General features: G+C 49.9%; 1 protein-coding gene across 2 annotated transcripts in view; it reads left to right on the top strand.

Annotated features, from left to right (window-relative positions):
- The window catches only part of RIMS4 (regulating synaptic membrane exocytosis 4), a 62,222-nt gene that overhangs the window by 33,985 nt on the left and 10,434 nt on the right, over positions 1-17,803 (top strand). The window contains exon 2 of one of the 2 annotated variants that reach the window (XM_060618855.3): positions 7,511-7,652. In XM_060618855.3, coding sequence (XP_060474838.1) covers positions 7,511-7,652 — 142 coding nt within the window. The remainder of the gene's footprint in view (positions 1-7,510; positions 7,653-17,803) is intronic. The other variant, XM_060618866.3, reaches the window with a different exon arrangement.

The following is a 17,803-nucleotide window of genomic DNA, read 5'->3' as shown; positions in this document are numbered from 1 at the left end:
GAATCCTGTGGTAAAGCTTAGTGAATTTAGTTGAGTGGTTCATGAGAAACATGGTTATTGGCATTAGAAAGACCTGGCTTTGAATTCCAGCTCTGCCATTAGTAGGTGTGTGTGTCCTTGGGAAAGTTCCTTAATTTTCTGGATTCTCATTTTCTTCTCCTGTAAAATGGGGCAGTAACTATTTCACTCATAGTTTATTGTGACCTTTAGATGATGCCCACTTGAAACATGTGGCATAATGTCAGACACAATGGTAATAATAATAATAATAATAATAATAATAATAATAGTCATCTTTATCAAGTGATTGCAGTATGCCATCGCCCACCTAGGACATCCCAAGGATTAAATGTTTGTATCATTACATTACCTAATTGTTATGTTTACTCTTTGCAACAGCCCTAAGAGTTTGGTGAGTGCCGAATAACTCTATAGGTATTATTTAAAGCTTAGCTCTAGAGAATGGTTAGAATCTTAATAGGGAAGGTGAGCAAGGGAGGAAAGTAAGGAGAGAAAACCAAGATGAGGATGTTACTGAGGATGTACCTAAAGTAATGAGGCGCCCAGCTGGGCTGGGGTGGGAAGATTGTGAGGGAGACCAGTAGCAGATGGGCTGGGAATCTGATAATGGAGTCTTGAATGCCTGGTTGCAAAGGTTGAACCTAATTTGGCAGGCAACAGGGAGCCATTCTCAGGTTTTAAATAGGATCATGGCATGATTGAAGCTGTGATTTATTTATAAATTTAGGTTTTGCCTTCATTTACATTATAGAATTAATACATTTAACTATAAAAAATTCAAGAGACATAGACACATACAAAAGAGAAATAAAACTTTCCCAACGTGCTGGTTGGAGTGTGAATTGGTACAACTATTTTGGCAAATCATTTGGCAGCTGAAAAAATTCTTGCCCTATGACCCAGCAGTTCTGTTCCTAGGTATATGTCTGAGATGCATGTGTGAATCTTCCCTAAAGGCCAAGTGCCGAAATAATCATAGCAGCATTATTTCTAATAGCCCTATGCTGGAAAAAAATACTAAACAGTACAGTGGATGAATAGATTGTGGTATATTCATACAGTGGAATACTATATAGCAGTGATAATAAGCTGTCTACAACTACACACAACATGAGTGCGCCTTACACAGTCAACATAACACTGAGCAGAAGAAGCCGGTCCACCCCACCCAAAAAAACGGCCTTCCCTATTTATAAAGTTCAAAAAACAGGCAAAACTAATATCTGGTGTTAGAGATCAGGATAGTGGCTAACCTTGTGGAGTGAGAGAGACCAGAAGACATCACAGTGGGCTTTGGGGGGTCCCTGCAGTGCTCTGTTTCTTTATCTGGGTGCTGATTATACAAGTATGTTTGCCTTGTGGAAGTTCATCAGACTGTACACTTCGGGTTTGTGCACTTTTCTGTACAGATCTTACAGTACTTAGATTTAAAAGTTCCAGAAACACATCTTTCAGACCCCTCCTCTAACAGCTATTCCCCATTAACAGTTTGGTTCATATCCTCCCAGATTTCCTCCCAAATATATATGAGCTATCTATAGCTTTACAAAAATGGTATTATGATTTACATAGTGTCCTGCAACATACTTTGTTAACAGTATGTTGAGGCAGTTTTTCTGTGTCACTGTATGTGTAGATCTAGATGATGTTTTTAAGATTTTATTTTTAAGCCATCTCTACACCCAACGCGGGGCTCAAACTCACAATCCTGAGATCAAGAATCACATGCTCTACCAACTGAGCCAGCCAGTCACCCCTAGATGATTCTTTCTAACTATTTCACAGTATTTTATTGTGCAGATATATCATTAAATAAACCGGTCCCCTGTTCGTGGATGGTTAATTCCAGCATTTCGTTGGTGTAAATAATACATGGGGAACCTCTTCATGCATATCTTTATGTACTTTTGTGACTTTTTGTGTAGAATAAATGAGTAGGAGTGGAGTATCTTTCTCTGAAGTGGTAATTTAAGATAGTTAATCTGTTAATGGCTTGTTGGGTGGGTGAGTTGGAAGGAGGGAGACCAGTTAGGGGGCTGTTGACGTAGTATAGACTTGGGATAATCACAGTGGTTGGCTGTGAAAATGGACAAGAAAGGGAAGAGATAAGAGATATTACAGGGAAAGACCTTATAAGACCTGCCATTTGATGAGAGGAGGAAAAGTCAGAGAGGTCCTGAGGCGGTTCTGGGTCTGGGTGGCTGAGTTGATTGGGGGAGGTGGGACCAGGGATGGGTTTAGTTTTGGCCAGGTTGCATTCAAGGATCCTGCTCAACATCCATGTAGCGATGCTCAGAATACAGTTGGAAATATTGCTGTGAACAGAGTTAAAGGCTACAGGTTAAGGGTGGGATTCATTTGCATAGGGTAGTGCTGAGGTTGTGGGAGGGGATTGAAATTGACAGTGGGCAGAGTTAGAGTTAGAGAGAGAGAGAGAGAGAGAGAGAGAGAGAGAGAGAGAGAACCCAAGGACTGAATGGTGAGGGCCTCACATATAGGGATGGAAGCAGTAGTCAGAGAGACTGGAGGAAATTCATAAAATTTACTACCAAGGAAGCCAAAGAAGAGATCTGAAGTGGCTGTTGTTCAAAGGATGAAGTAATCAGTAGCCTACGTTAGTCTCCCTCCCACTGGCCCCCCCAATGGGTGCTGTCATTACATCTTGTACTTGGTCTTCAAAGCACTTAACACACTTGTGATTAGTCAATGTGATCATCTGTTCAGTGTCCAACACCCCCTCTGAACTCTGAGCTCTGTGGAGGCAGGGACCATGCCACTCCCATCATACTCCCTCCTGTCTCCAGCGTCAGGCATGGTGTTTGGCACACAGTGGTGTTGCTACCCCAAGCTGTTGCTGCCTCCTGGCAGGGCTCCAGCTGTTCACACTCCACGCCACCACCCCTGCTCTGCACAGGTTGAGAGAAGAGGGACTTAGGACCCTGTGGGAGAAAATTCAAGCTGCTCAGTTCAAGTTTTGGGTGCAGCAAGTGTGAGTGGGTAGCCAGAAGTGGGTCATCCAAATTCCCATTTATTTGTACATTACAGTAGCCAGCCACAGTTGGTGCCCAAAGCTTACAGCACTCAAACTCCAGGCCTCTCCAATGGGTCGTTTGTGATGACCGTGGACAAGGTGGCCTGTCATTTGCCCCCCTTAATCATCCCTTTGGAAAGCATGCCCTTCTCCATGCCTGCATTCATTATGCAGCAGCTCTTTTTATCACCACATTCATGAAGGAAATGGTCTTTCCACTGTGATGCTGGACCCCACCAGTGCAAAGACTTCTGAACTTTGACTTTCTTAGGCTGCTAGTCAAGGCAGGTGTCTTAGGTCAGATTTCCCCAAAAAGGACCGTGAGATAAGATTCGTGTGCAAGTGATGGAAATGCCCCCACAGGAGACCTGGAAGCAGGAAGCATGCAGGGATGTGGAGTCAGGCAGAGCCCACAGAGGGCAGCTTCAACCCCTCCCACAGTGTTCCTCTGGAGCCTGTTATGCCTCAGAGTTGTTCTCACCTGAAGCAAAGGACCGGAGTGAGGGTTCATTCTCCTGTTCCATTTGGTCTTTGATTAAGGGGATCACAGGTCATAAACCCCCAGGCACTTCTGCCTCTGTCTGTGTGGGGGAAACATGGGCTCAGTAGCCCAAAGGAAGACCGAGCAAAACACAAAAGTTGGCAGGTGGTGGCTTTCAGAAGCCAGTGTAGAGGGGCCTCACAGAGGTGGGATGAAGGGAGATCTGTGAGATGTGGGTGGTGCTTCAACATCGTCTGCTACCATGGCTCAAGCCAGGCTCTGTTTCTGGGACCCAGTGGACCCGAAGCAGAGGCTGAAGTTCCTGTCTTGCACCGGTGTGTGCTTTATCAGTGGAGACCAGCACTTAGAAGCACGTTTCGCATCTTCATGAAGGCTTCCCACTGAGCACAAAGGCAGTCAGTAAATGTTGAGTGAGTGGAAGTGCCATATTTCAGGAGCTGGGGGCTGAGGTAAGGCCCTTGTACTTAGTCATGAGCAGTCACTGGAGACTGGTTTAGTAAGCTGTGTGAATGGAGTGGAAGCCACACTGCAAGAGATGACAGTGTGTGGTTGTCTGTGTTCTCTGAAGGAGTTTGTTGGTTGAAGGGGGTGGTGGAAGAAGTGAAGCCTCGAGCAGACTTGCAGGAGGAATGGAAAGAGCCAGAAGATGTAGAGGTGGCAGAATCAAGGCCCAGAGAGGACAAATGGTAAGAGGAGGAGTTCTTGGAGAGGGTGGGAGGAGGTGGGATGAGAACAGGTGGTTGATCAGCCTTGGCCAGGAGAAGGGTTACCCCTTCCTCCCAGAGGGGAGGGGAGGGATGAGGGGCATGTTGAAAGGTCTAAGGATGGTGAAATTTGGAAGTGAGAAAGAGCAAGTCAAAGAGACACATTCTTTCAGCAAAGTGGGAGAAAGGTCATTTGTTGGGGTGATGGGGTTATGGGGTGGGAAGTGTGAAAGCATTGGCACAGTCCCTTTGGGGACCTTGACTGAGTCACCAAGAGATGGCCATCTAACCCATGAGGTTAGATGGACATTGTTGGTGTGGTTGGGTACCTGACTGGGGACTCCCATGGTGGAGATGGTGGCAGGTTGGAGGAAAATGCAAGATAGTTGGCATGAGCATATTTGGGGAGTGTTAGGAGGTCTTTCTCTGCAGTCACGTGGCCATTTTTGTTTTGTACCTGCTGTGTGCCAGGCTCTGTGGTAGATGTTCAACTGCTCCACAGGGTTCAGCTGCTACCTGACTCACCCAAGGTCTAGCAACTAGTGCGTGCAGAACGGAATTCTATGCCTGCTCCATCTGATTGCAAAACCAGCCTCACCGAGGCTCATACAGGGTACTGGATGTGAAATGCTTTGGTGCTACAGAATTCCACAGCACGTGAAGCACACCTTTCCAAACTTCCTCCTTAGCCCCTGTGGGGACTGAGTTGTTGTGTCATGCTTTGGTTCTTCCTCTTCCAGGAGAAATGTGTCAGACCCTGGTGGGTGGGGGAACGAACCAGTGTGGTGCTCTAGAACAGGGCTCAGTGGGGAGGTGGAAAGCCCAGGCAGGTGTCTGTAGCCTGCCTGCAGGGTTCCGGGTTGTGGGTTTGTATCCCCAGTGTGAGGGAGTGGGGTTTGTCCCTGGACGTAAGTCTGCACTGTGTGTATGTGCGGTGGGGGACATCTCTCTGTGGTTGTGAGTGTGCATGTGTGTGTTTCTGAATCTTACTCTATCTTAGCACCTGCTATGCACAGAAACACAGAAATGGTTGGGTGGGATGCAGATACAGCTTAGGGAAAGAACAAATTGTGGAATGAAGGGAAGCACAGAGACAGGGACACATGTGTTCAGAAACACCCAGGTGATACACACCCAGAAATGCACAGCGTCAGTTTCTCTGTGTGCTTTTGTGAGTGGGTTGCCATATACTTCTTATGGATGTACATCTGTGTGACTGGCACATACCCATTTAGTCTCAGAAACACAGAATGGTAGGTATATGGAGACTTATGGAAACACACAAATACAAACACTCAGACATACATTAACACACTGTCTTTGCACATATATTCCTGTGTTTGTGTTACTGTGTGTTGAGTGTGTGGACATCTGTGCGCCTGAATAATGCAGATATATGTGGGAGACAAACGTGGGCACACACTCTGAGAAACACACAGTGTGTGTGTGTGTGTGTGTGTGTGTGTATCTTTTAAAGTCAAGGAGGAAAGGAGAAGGGATGCCACGAGGCGGCCACCAGGAGGCGTCCTGGCCGTGCTCTGTCTCCTGGCATGCAGACCCGAGTCCCCCTACCTCTTGCCAAGCAGAATGATGGGATTTGGGTGGCACTGCTTCACTGCAGTGGGTTGGTCAGCAGGTGCTGAGAAAGCCCCTGAGGTGTACGAACTCATCCCAGACTTTGTAGAGACATGGGGAAGATCCCCCTAAAGATCTATCCCCACCTCCAGCAAACCCACAGTGCCTACAGGGAGGCAGGAGTTGTAAAGCTTACCCTGATCACCAGGCTGTGGAGCATGGAACAAAGAGACTCTCCTGGGGTCAATTCCTGGCGCTGCTGTTCCCCATCCCCCCCATCCACCTAAGTCTTGATGGGTGTGGACAAGTGGCTTAACCTCTGTGTCTAGTGTCCTTGATGCTAACATGAGAGAGCAGACCCATCTCCTCACGGGTGGCTGAGGAGGAAGACCACTCTCAAGGCACACATTTGTTCATCCAGCAGTTATTCAGTACCTACTGTGGCTGGATCCTCTTCTCAACCCCAGGGCTTCGACAGTCAACAAAGCAAAGCAAAGTACCGTGTCCTGATGGAGTTCACCCTCTGCGGGAAGGAAGCTGGTCAATAAATCAACAACGTACAACATATCTGGGGTGGTGTTAGAAAGAAAGCCAAAGCAGGATGATAGGACAGAGAGGGGCAGGGGGTGTGAGGGGCCAGGAAATAGTCAAGGAAGGTCTTGGATAAGGTGATTGATTGCAGAGTGGAAGCAAAGGAGTGAGCTACTGGCAGAGGAGGAGATGTTTGAGGGGAGGGAGTAGCAAGGGCAGAGGGCCATTTGTCATAATAAGCCTGTTCTCCCATTTTACAGTTGAGGAAATTGATGCACAGGGCGGATGAGTGATTTGCCCAGACTCTCACAGCCAGTGAGAAAGAGATCCAGGTTTGAAGCTGGACAGTCTGGTTTCAGAGCCAGTGGTCTAAATCAGTGTCCTCAATCAGGGGTGACTTGCCCCACACCCAGGGGACATTTGGCAGTGTCTGGAGACATTTTTGGTTGCCACAACTGGACTGGAGGGTGCTACTAGCATCTAGCAGGTAGAGGCCAGGGGTACTGATAGACCTTCTACAATGTACAGGAAGCCCCTGACAACACCACTGTATGCCATCTAAATTGCCAGTTGTACTGAGGTGCAAAACCTGGTCCAAATCCATGCAAAGCACTCAACAGAGTATGGCATGTAGTAGGTGCTCAATAAATAGGAGCTGAAGGGGCACCTGGGTGGTCAAGTGTCCTACTCTTGGTTATGGCTCAGGTCATGATCTCATGGTTCATGAAATTGAGCCGCGTGTCAGGCTCCATGCTAACAACTCGGAGCCTCCTTGGGATTCTCTCTCTACCCTCTTTCTCTCTGCCCTCCCCCTTGCAAAATAAATAAACTCTAAAAAAAACAGTAGCTGAAGAGGAAGAGGAGAAATGATTTGTAGAAAGTTGCAGGGGAGAGATGGATTCAAGGAAGAAAAAGTACCTGTAAATGAATCCGTTAGTTAACGGGACTCGTGACACTGCTTGTTGGGTGGGTATGAAGGGCATGGCTGCCCAGGAAGGGGGGTACGGGTGGGGCAGGTGGTAGGAATTTGATGGTCTGGGGGTGGGGGCCGACACCAGCCACTGTAACACTAACCAGATGACTTGTCTCTCTGTCCCCTTCCCATCCTGTGTCTCTTTCCCCATCTCTCTTGGCCTCTCTGCCCAGAAGGGGACAGCCGGAGGCTGAAGGGGGCCATCCAGAGGAGCACGGAGACCGGCCTGGCAGTGGAGATGCCCAGCCGGACACTGCGCCAGGCCAGCCACGAGTCCATCGAGGACAGCATGAATAGCTACGGCTCCGAGGGCAAGTGAGTGTGGGGCCGGCCTGCTGCCAGCCCTCCTGGCTCTCGAGAGCCCTGTGGCGTGGGGCGGGCAGGGCTGAGCGACCCCGTCCGGGAGCCCTGGGTCAGCCTCAGGCTGGTCGGGGCACTGTCTCAGCACTCCTGGTAGTCCAGAAGGAGGGTGATAAACAAGGAGCCCCAGTGGTGGAGCAGCGTGGAGCAGATTCCGGGGCCCAACTGCCCACTGGCTGCGTGATCCTGGGCAAGTCCCCTCTCTGCACCTCAGTTTCCTCATCTGTAAAATGGGGTGCTCGTACCAGCCTCAGAGGGGTGTTGTGAGGATTCAGCGGGTTAGTATTTACAGAGAGCACAGGACAGTGTCGGCACACGAGTGCCACATGTGAGTGCTGGGAAATAAGGGGGTGGAGAGGGGTCTTATTATGAGTGTTACTGTGTCATCTTCACTTTCTTAGTTTCTTAAATCACAAGTGGTTTTTAAAAATACATATTACTGCTTGTTAAGGAGTTTCACAAACATCGAGTCATAGAACATTGGGTATGACTCCCTCCTTGCCAGCACCTCTCTCCCCTGATGCATCAGAATCACTGGGCACTTGCTCCCCATACGGGTTGCAGGGGCCTGTGCCTGGAATCAGGGTCTCTGGGAGTGGAGCTCAGGAACTCCATTTTCTAAAGGCTCCCTGGGGGAGGACTAATCTTTCCCCAGGACGTTCTCCTGTCTGCAGCAATTATGGACCTCTTTGAGAATTTTGGGAAAGTTGTTGGCATGCACATGCCCCCTAACACACACACACACACACACACACACACACACACACACACACACGTACATACACACACACACACACACACAGACCTACATCCTCTTTTCATACCTGTAAGGGGTTCCCAGATTCCCCTAAAGCCCATCTGTGGATCCCTAGCAATGAAACTTTGCTCCAGAGTGATGATCAGCGTACCCAGAGAGGTTCAGGAACCTGTTCTGGGCACACAGCACATTAACAGGTGTGGAACTCAGGAGTCCTGACTCCCAGTGGGGACTCATTCCATGGCAACACATTGCTTTCTTGTCTTAGCCATCCTCAGCTGGGGAAGGGTAAAGTTGTGCCAACCAGTACAGCAGACACTAGGCACGTGGCTATTTAAATGTAAATTAATTAAAATTGAATAAAATGAAATAATCTCTTTTTCCACCACACTGGCCATATTTCAGGTGCACAGCAACACGTGTCCAGAGGCAACCGTTTGGGACCGTGCAGATATAGAGCCTCTCTGTCCTCAGAGACCATTCCACTGGACAGCACGGGCTAAGTGGCTTGTCCGAGGGCAGGGCAGGGGCTTGGCCACCACCTCCTGCTCTCCTCTCATTTCTGACGCTGCCTCCCAGCTGGGGGTTCCTGCTGGCTGGAGGCCTTCCCACCCCCAGCCCCTCCTAAACTGGGCATCTCCGGCCTCTGTGAATGGCCTTGCCTTGGCAGATGCTGCCATTCCACCCACCTCCTAGGGAGGCCTTCCGGAGGGCGAGGAGAGGAGGAGGACAGGCGGAAAGGAGGGGAAGAGGAGGAGGAGGAAGGGAACAAATGTTTTCTTTAACCTGAGAAACTTGGCAAGGCAGTCAAACTTGGAGGAAGATATTCTAGGCATCTGGGTAGTAGTGGGTCTCTGCTGAGTTTCAGGGGGTCAGGTTTGGGTCCTAGTCCCTGGCTCTGCCACTGACCCCCAGGTGGCCTTGAGCACATCTCTCAGCCTCTTACGCTTCAAGTCAAGACTCTGGAGTCAAACTGTCCTGGTTTGTGCTTCATTTCTCCTTCTTTTTTTTTTTTTTTAAATAGTTGTTTATTTTTGGGAGAGCACAAGTGGGGGAGGGGCAGAGAGAGCGGGACAGAGGATCTGAAGCAGCCTCTGCGCTGACAGGCTGATGGGTCGCGAGCCTGATGTGGGGCTTGAACTTACGAACCATGAGATGGTGGCCTGAGCTGAAGTCAGACGCTCAGCCGACTGGGCCACCCGGGTGCCTCTCTCATTTCTGCTTCTTCATAGGTGTGTGACTTTGGTGAAGTTACTTTACTTCTTTGAGCCCAGTTTCTTCGTCTATGGAAAGGGGACAATGATAGTATAGACCACTAAAAGAGTTGTGGTATGGATTAAATGAATTAACACATGTGCAAGCACTTAGAACAGCGACTGGTACGTAGCATGCATTATTAGTCTATTATTATTGTCTATGATTATTGTTGTTAGTTGTTGATTCAGCCCCTGTTAATTGGGTATTTTGCTCCTTGTGGCCAGTTGCATCCTAACGGATACAGGGAGCCACCCCCGATGCAATCATGTCTGTAAGTACTTAGCACAGAGCAAGTATGGGGTTGATGTTGGCTGTGATGGTTTTGATTATCAAAAAGTCTGGGTGGATATCGTGAACCCAGTTGAGGAAGGACTAGGTGGGTTGGAGGATGCAGGTTCCGGCAGAGGGGAGACTCTTGCCCTCCAGAGAGGGTCTGAGCCTTGATGGAACCCGGCCAGGTTCTACCACTCCACCTGACACCTGGGCCAGGAAGGGACCTAGAAAGAACAGGTGGGGGCATGGAGCTGTGGTCGGCTTCCTCCTTGTTCTGGAGGTATTTTGGGCGCTGGTGGGACCCAGATGCCAGGCTCTGAAATAGGAGGGGGTGTGACTGTCCTCCCCTTGGGCTCCTGCCAGCCCAGCTGAGGCTTACGAGGAGCCAGTGTGCTTGAGCTGCCCCTGCGAGCCTGCGGCCCCTGGCGCTGCTGGGTCCGTCTGCCCGTGCGCTGGATCACTGGGCATGTGTATTTCTGCAAGCGGCCGCAGGGGGTTTTATTTTGGCAGTGATGATCGACTACCTACAGTGTGCTAGGGCCGGGCACCTGGGACACCCTGGCCTGCACTGACCAAGCAGTTATCAGTGAAGTGAGAGCTGCAAAAGACGGGCATAGAGAACTTGGAAAGCACTGCCTCCTAGCCAGGTCTCTGGGCTGGGGAAGGGGTGCATGTGGGTGGGGCCATTCTGTCAGCGAAGATCCTTGGGCTCCAGGTTGCACGATATTAGCTGACAGTGACGTCAGCACTCGCTGTGCAAAGTGTGGCCCACAGTCCAGCTGCATCAGGGTCCCCTGGGAGTATATTAGAAATGCAGCTTCTCAGGCTCCACCCCAGACCCACTGAATCAGAATCTGAATTTTTACAAGATCTCCAGCTGGGTCGTGTGCACATGAAGCTTGAGAAGCCCTGGCTTAGTGGTAATAATGTTCTAGAGCTAACCCTTATGGACCACTTGTTCCGGGCAGGCACCGGGCAAAGTGCTTTTACATATAACGGCTCATTTAATCCTCACGACAACCTGATGATACTGAGACTGTTCATGTCCCCCATTTTACGGACGAGGAAAAGGAAGCCAAAAGAGGTTAATTAACTTGCTCAAGGTCACTCAGCCAGTAAGTGGTTTTAAACGCCAGCCTTCAAATCTAAGCTTTGGAGTCTGCCCTTAACCTTTACACTTGACTCTTTCCCTTACTTAATGGTTGCATCTATCAAGATTTCTGGAGGTGGACGCTTCTAGGGTGGTTTGGTGGCTCAATGAATCCCTTCATCTTTTTCCTGCCTGGGTCTCAGCATGTCGGACCAATCCTGGTGTATCTCCTGGGGAAGGGCTTTCCTTCCCTGGGCCCCGTTCTGCCTCAATGAAAATTGGAGTTCTCTGTGTCAAGGATGGAAGAGAACAGCTGTGGGTTTGGCAGAGTCAAGCGTCCCACGTTCCCCTCCAGCAGGCCCATCTCTCCCAGATAAAGGGCAGGGGCTCAAGCCCCCTGAGAAAGGGCCATGAGAATAGTGCCTCCCCAGACACCCCTGAATCCTGAGATACTCCCTGGTGACTGTCTGCTTTAGTTTGAGTTCCCCAGAACCAGACCTGAGAAATGGATTTGAGTCCAAGTAGTTCAGTTGGGAGATGGTTCCAGAAAACCATGGCAGAGGAGCACGTGAGAGAAGCAAAGCAGGCATGCAGGAGCATGTGCTTTCAGAAGCGAGCTGGGGTGCCTGGGCGGCTCAGTCGGTTAAGCACCCAGACTTCAACTCAGGTCATGATCTCACGGTTCGTGGGTTCGAGCCCTACATCAGGCTCCGTGCTGACAGCTCAGAGCCTGGAGCCTGCTTCAGATTCTGTGTCTCCCTCTTTCTCTGTTCCTCCCCTGCTCACGCTCTGTCTCTAGCTCTCAAAAATAAATAAACATTTAAAAAAATTAAGAAGCGAGCTGCCACCACAGGCAACCAGAGCTTGATCCTGAAGGGGACTCTGGCAGTCAGGGGGACCGTGCACCCCAAAGCTAACCCCGGGAGGAGCGGGTGAGGGGAGCTAAATATTCATTCTTGACTCTGGTCACTTACTGTTTGGTGGCTGCTTTCAGTTAACTCTCCTGCCCTCCCTGCAGCAGAGTGAGCTTTTAGGGCCAGAGGAACACGGGTCCTGACTGTTAGAGGTTGGTGAGCACTGATGTGGCAAGGGTTGGAAGGTGTGGAGGTCCGGGTAAACAGAGCCTGCTGTCTGAGCCCACAGGACTACCGCCTCCTGGCTGCCCAAACTAGAAGCCTGGGGTTCTCCCAGGCAGCTTTGCCACTTGTGTTCCGTATCCAACCCATCACTGGGCTCTTCCATTTTATTCCTAACTATCTTTGACTCATCCATTTCTCTCCCTCCCACCCCCCTGGCGAGGCCACTCATCACTCCTGCGGGGATGTATGCAAGACTCCCTTTTGGTCTAAACTCCATAGTCTGTCACTCAGCACTTACTTCCGCTGATCTCTGCCAGCCTCTTCCTGGCCTCACTGTGCCCCCTGCTCCAGAGCCCTGAACCTCTGTCTCCTCTCCAGGTCTCTGCTTCCTCTACCTGCACTGCCTTTCCTACCTCTATTCCCCCTCCACCCTCTGACTCATTCCTCCTCCAGATCGCAGCTAAGAACTGGCGCATACGCTTCATCTCCGGTGCCAGCTTCGGTTAATTGATAGTGGCTCCCTGGGATGCTGTGTGGAGAACGATTCCAGAGCCCGTTCTAGCCTCGGCAGGAATGCTGAGGTCGATTAGCAATGTCTGCCCCGGGTGTGGGCAGGGGAGGCGGAACATCAAGGTCTGCCATGCCTCTGGCTGTCTCAGCGGCTTCCACAGCCTGATCTCCCCCACCACAGCACCCTCCACTCTGTCATAATTGTCACACGTGTGTCTATCTGAGTTCAGTGCCTGCCCAGCATTGCCCTACAGGTGATATTTAGCACATTTTGGTAGATAGTGGATAGGTACTGTGGGCAGAAGCACACCCACATTTCACTCCTTCCTGCACCTCCCCAGCCTCCATCACTCAGAATCAGGGGCCCGGCATCCTCTCCGGGGCCCAGAAGCTCTCAAAGCTGGCTCCCAGAGCCCCTCCTGCTCCTTCCCTGTGTCCCGCATTGTTCTAAGGCGTCTGGGTCATCAACATCCAGCTCCCTGGGTGTCTGGATCACTGTGCCCAGAGCCCTGGAAAGCAGACTGTGAGCTGATGGCATGGCCACTGCACCTGGGCTCAGGGTCACATTTTGCCAAGGCTGTTTCCCTAGTCACCAAAGGCCCAGGAGACCTGGTGGGTGGTTGGAACCCCCTTTCTCTTCCCCACTTCTGCTATTTAACAGAGTCATTGTGCCTGAAGGACAAACCAGCACTGGATATGGCTGTGGGCTAGGAGACAGGGGGACATGTTTTGTTCTGCTTTATAAGCACTAGTATTTATGGAACATTTGACTGTGCCAGATTTGGCTCTGGGTTTATGTCATTTGGTACTTACAACAGCACTGAGGGGTATCCTATGGTTTTTTCCTGCTTCACCAAAAAGGAAACCCAGGCTTTCTGAGAGGTGAAGAATGTGTCTCTACAGCTAGTGGATGGGGGGGGGGGGGTGGTGGTGGTGGTTCAGGATTCAAATGCAGGCCTGCTTGACCCCAGGGCTTGCAGTGCAAGCCCTTGTGCTCTGCTCTGGTCAAGGTGAAGGTTTCCTCGGGGCACACAGAGGTAGTACAGCAGAGTGGTTAAGAAGATGCACTCTGCAGTCAGACTGCCACTTCCTAGCAGAGTGATCTTGGTTGGGTTATGTAACATTTCTGTGCCTTGGTTTCCCCTTCGGTTATCTATTTGATACGTGAATCAAATCCCTGGCTTCATGCCTGTGAGCTGCACTCATGTGCTTGGGGGCAGGTTTGGAAATGTCTTGAATACTTGAGAAGCCAGAGTGGGGATTGCGGATTCTGTGTGTCCTTGCATACAGTCAATTCTGCTACAACGCTTGTTTTGAAAACATGAATTTGTTCCAACACAGTTGAAGTATTAGGGAATAATTTGAGTGCAATACAGATTTCGCCTTTGCTCAGGTGCGTTTCATCCATGGGACACACTAGGGGAACGCAGAAAACTGCCCCTACACGGGAATACATAAGACACACGGCCAGCAGCTCCCTGCTTCCCACAGCTCCTGGCTGGTGTTCTGTCCACACCCGGCGTCCCACTTCAGAAAGCCCTGCTCCGCCAGGCACAGTAATTCACCGGCTGCCATCCCTCTGACACTCGTTTCCACAAGCAGACTTTAGGTTATCTCCTAGGTAAAGCGCTGTATTTATTTTGGTATTTATGCATTTCTTAACCTTTTAATGTGTATAAAGACTGTGCTACCACTTTCACCATGTTCCTGTCTTTTTTTTTTTTCTTTTTGTGGATGTGATACTGATGTAGTATTTGGGTGTTGTGCCCTTAATTAACCCTGTTTTCCCCATAAGCTGATTTTTTATTGAAGCATTTTGCACTGCAGAGTGATTTTCAGGAATGTATATTCTGTGTTACAGCAGAACTGGCTGTAGTGTAGGCTCACCAGTCTGTGGGAGGGTAGATGGATGGGTGGAAACAGGGGGGCAGACAGTGAATGGAAGAGAACCCATAAACTACTAAGACCTTTCAGAAGCACATAACCCATAATCACCAGGAGGGCTGTGCAGCCTTTTAATTTCGGATGCAACTGAGACAGGTGATCCATCTGGAAAAGAGAAGAGTCACTCCCCACATAACCCAATTACTTCTTGAACTGTCAAGAGCACAGAAAATCCAGGGTCCAAACTGAGCTCAAAGGTTAATAATAAAAGACAAATGGGTTTCAGCTCCCCAAACAAAACTAATGAGAGTTGAAATGCAGGCAATCTTATTTCACCATTAACACAAAAATAAAAGCCCAGTGGAACACGGATTGTAATCCTGTTTCAGGCCTGTGCCTGCACCCGCGTGGCTCACATGTGTCCCCAGGAGAAACCAGCTACCGCAGCCCTCCCCCCATCCCCCACTACCCCCTAGATGGCCTGGGCTTGGTCTCAGGCCTCCAGATGCTACACTTCCAGACAGGCCGGGACTCAGAAGTGCCATGAAAATGCCATGAAGAGGGAGAAGAGGTTCTCCCAGGCCAGGCAGCAGGGACCAGATTTTATTCACTCAGCACATACTGTGTTGTCAGGTCCTGTACTGAGCACCTTGCTTGTGTTACCTCACTGACTCTCCCCAGCAACTCAGTAAGGCGATTATAGTTGATCTGCATTTCATAGATGAAGAAATAGCAGCTCAGAGAAGTTACAAAACTCACCCCAGGTTGCACAGCACTGGAATCCAAGGTCTGTATTATGCCAAAGTCCAGTCTTAGCCACCATACTTTCCAAGGTTTAGACCAGCTGAAAGGTTTGGCAGTGAACATTTACTGAGTTCCTACTGCATACAGGCATGGTCTAAGTAGTAGCATGTGTATGTTATTTATCTCAGCAGGCTCTTTCCCACCCCCTTGAGAGTGGCTCCTATGAGCAGAGATTTTTGAAGCATTTAAAATGGATACAGCACAGGCACCTGCCAAAGGAATGGCCGCACACTGTCCAAGAGGTAGGTAGGTGCGGTCCTGAGTGCAGATGAGAAGATTCAAGCACAGAGACACCAGCCGCTTGCCGGAGATCACACAGCAGGCAGGTGACCAGTGAGTAGAACCAGCTCTGACTTTGTGTCCCCTGCCTTTTATCCTCTTCCAGGGAAGAACCCGAGGTGGAGTGGGGTCCCTGATACAGTTGGTCCTCAGGCCAGCAGGGACCCGTCACCACTTGCTTCTTCCGTCCTCCAGCCCCGTGGAGGATGTGATAACCCATTCAGGGTTTCTGGGGCGTCTGCCTGGTTCCTTGGCAGCTGGCGAGGCACCCTGGGATGGGAAATCAGGCAGCCGCCCAGATATTATAAACAATTACTGCTAATTACCAGGCCTGCCAGTTCCCCATTGTCTGTTCACAATCCCATCAGGAACTGAGGAGCAGACGATGATGATGTTGGAGGGAACTTTCAATTTCAGGCTGCAGAAGCCTCGCTCTGCCTGGGAGGCTGGGCCCTACGGTGACTTGGAACCCAAGAGGCACCGCTGCTTCTTGGGCTTTTGGAGCCCGGACCCTCCTTACAGAATGGAGCCTGGACCCCACAGATGGCCAGGAGCATGGGTTGGAAAAGAGGGCTGTGGAGGAAGGCCCATGTCCTCAGTTGTGAGGAAGTCTGGGTCTTAGCTTTGGTGCTATGAATTAAGGATCTTTGCAAGAATAATAGGTACACATTTCTATCCCTAGATATTTAAGTTTCCCCCATACTTTCTCCATGAGGCTGTTGCATAATTGCTGAGATAATAGATTCAGAAGCCGGACTGCTTGGATTCAGTACTCCTCTGCCTCTGTTTTGGTTTGGCCCTCTCTTGGGTACAGCAGGAACATATGCTTCTCTCCAGCATGGAGGGACACACACAGCCTCAGACACAGGTTCACTTGACAAGACACCAGGCAGCCATTTCTGCAAAGCGTCATGTTCGTTTCTCAGCTCCACCCAGTAGGAAGAATAGGCACAAGGCCCCTCTGCTTTCAGATTCTCCAGGCCTGTGTAGGGTTTTTTGGTCATCGCTCAGCACCACCAGCCCAGCCCAGGAACCCAGATCTTACCCGCGGACCCTCTCGTCCTCCCTGACTCCCTCTGCTCTCTCAGGCTGGGGAGTTGTTTGTTTGTTTACTGGGGGTGGTGGTGCAGGACCGCGTGGTTTGCGCACATCCTTCTGTTTCTTCTTGGATTTGAAACTCAACAGCCAAGAATACGCTTATTGTCTGCCTTCTACTGGGTCATCACTTGTCTGAGGCTCCTGCCTGAATGGAAGAAGGTGGAGGGATGGTAGGAAATCACGAAAAGGAAAAACACTCAGGCTACAATGTCAAATTATCCTGCCATCAACCCTGCCAATAGCTTAAGTAAAAACAGAAGGTACTGTCATGCCACTCAGGTGTCTCACACGGTCGAGGGCAGAGCTTGGGCAGCCTGGATTGGGGGGCTAGTTTGGGGCTCCTGGTGAGGGCTACACACGGGGCTCGGTTCTCAGGACTTTCAGTCCCTGGGCTTCTCTGTCTTGTTTCCCAGAGGGAGTTTTTGTTTGACTGAGCTTGGGTCAGATGTCTAAGCCGTGGATCTATCAGCTTTGGTCAGGGGTCAAGGTCACTGTATTTGTTTAAGCAGTGCCAGTTGCCATAACCAGACTCTTTAATCAGTGACTTCATGCAAACGTTTGTTTCTTGTTCATGCAAATTTCAATGCTGGTGTTTCTGGTCGTTGGGCCCAGGCTCCCTTTTTCTTAGGGCTTCTGATGTGGGGGGGAGGGGAGAGAGAGAAGATCATATGTGGTTTTTTTTTTTTCTAATTGTGGTAAAATACACATGATGCCAATTTACCATCATAACAGTTGGGGGTTTTTCTGAAGTATAATTGACACAATGTTACATTAGTTCAGGTGTGCAACATGGTGATACATCGGTACCATCTGTTCCCATACAGCAGCGCTGTTACGGTATCACTGACTGAAGGCCCTATGCTGTGCCTTTCATCCCGGTGACTTACTCACTCCACAGCTGGAAGCCGGGGTCTCCCCCTCCCCTTCATCCCTCACCGAAACAGATTTCAAGTGTGTGGGTCAGTGGCGTTAAGTACAGTCACACTGCTGTGCACCCATCACTGCCATCCGCCCCCAGAACTCTACATCTTGTTAAAGTGAACTCTGACCCATAAAACATTAACTGTTCATTCTC

Source organism: Panthera onca, chromosome A3 (assembly GCF_046562875.1).
Source record: "Panthera onca isolate mPanOnc1 chromosome A3, mPanOnc1 haplotype 2, whole genome shotgun sequence".
NCBI lineage: Eukaryota > Metazoa > Chordata > Mammalia > Carnivora > Felidae > Panthera > Panthera onca.
Note: the sequence above shows the minus strand (reverse complement) of the source record. Positions and strands in the feature narration are given on the sequence as shown.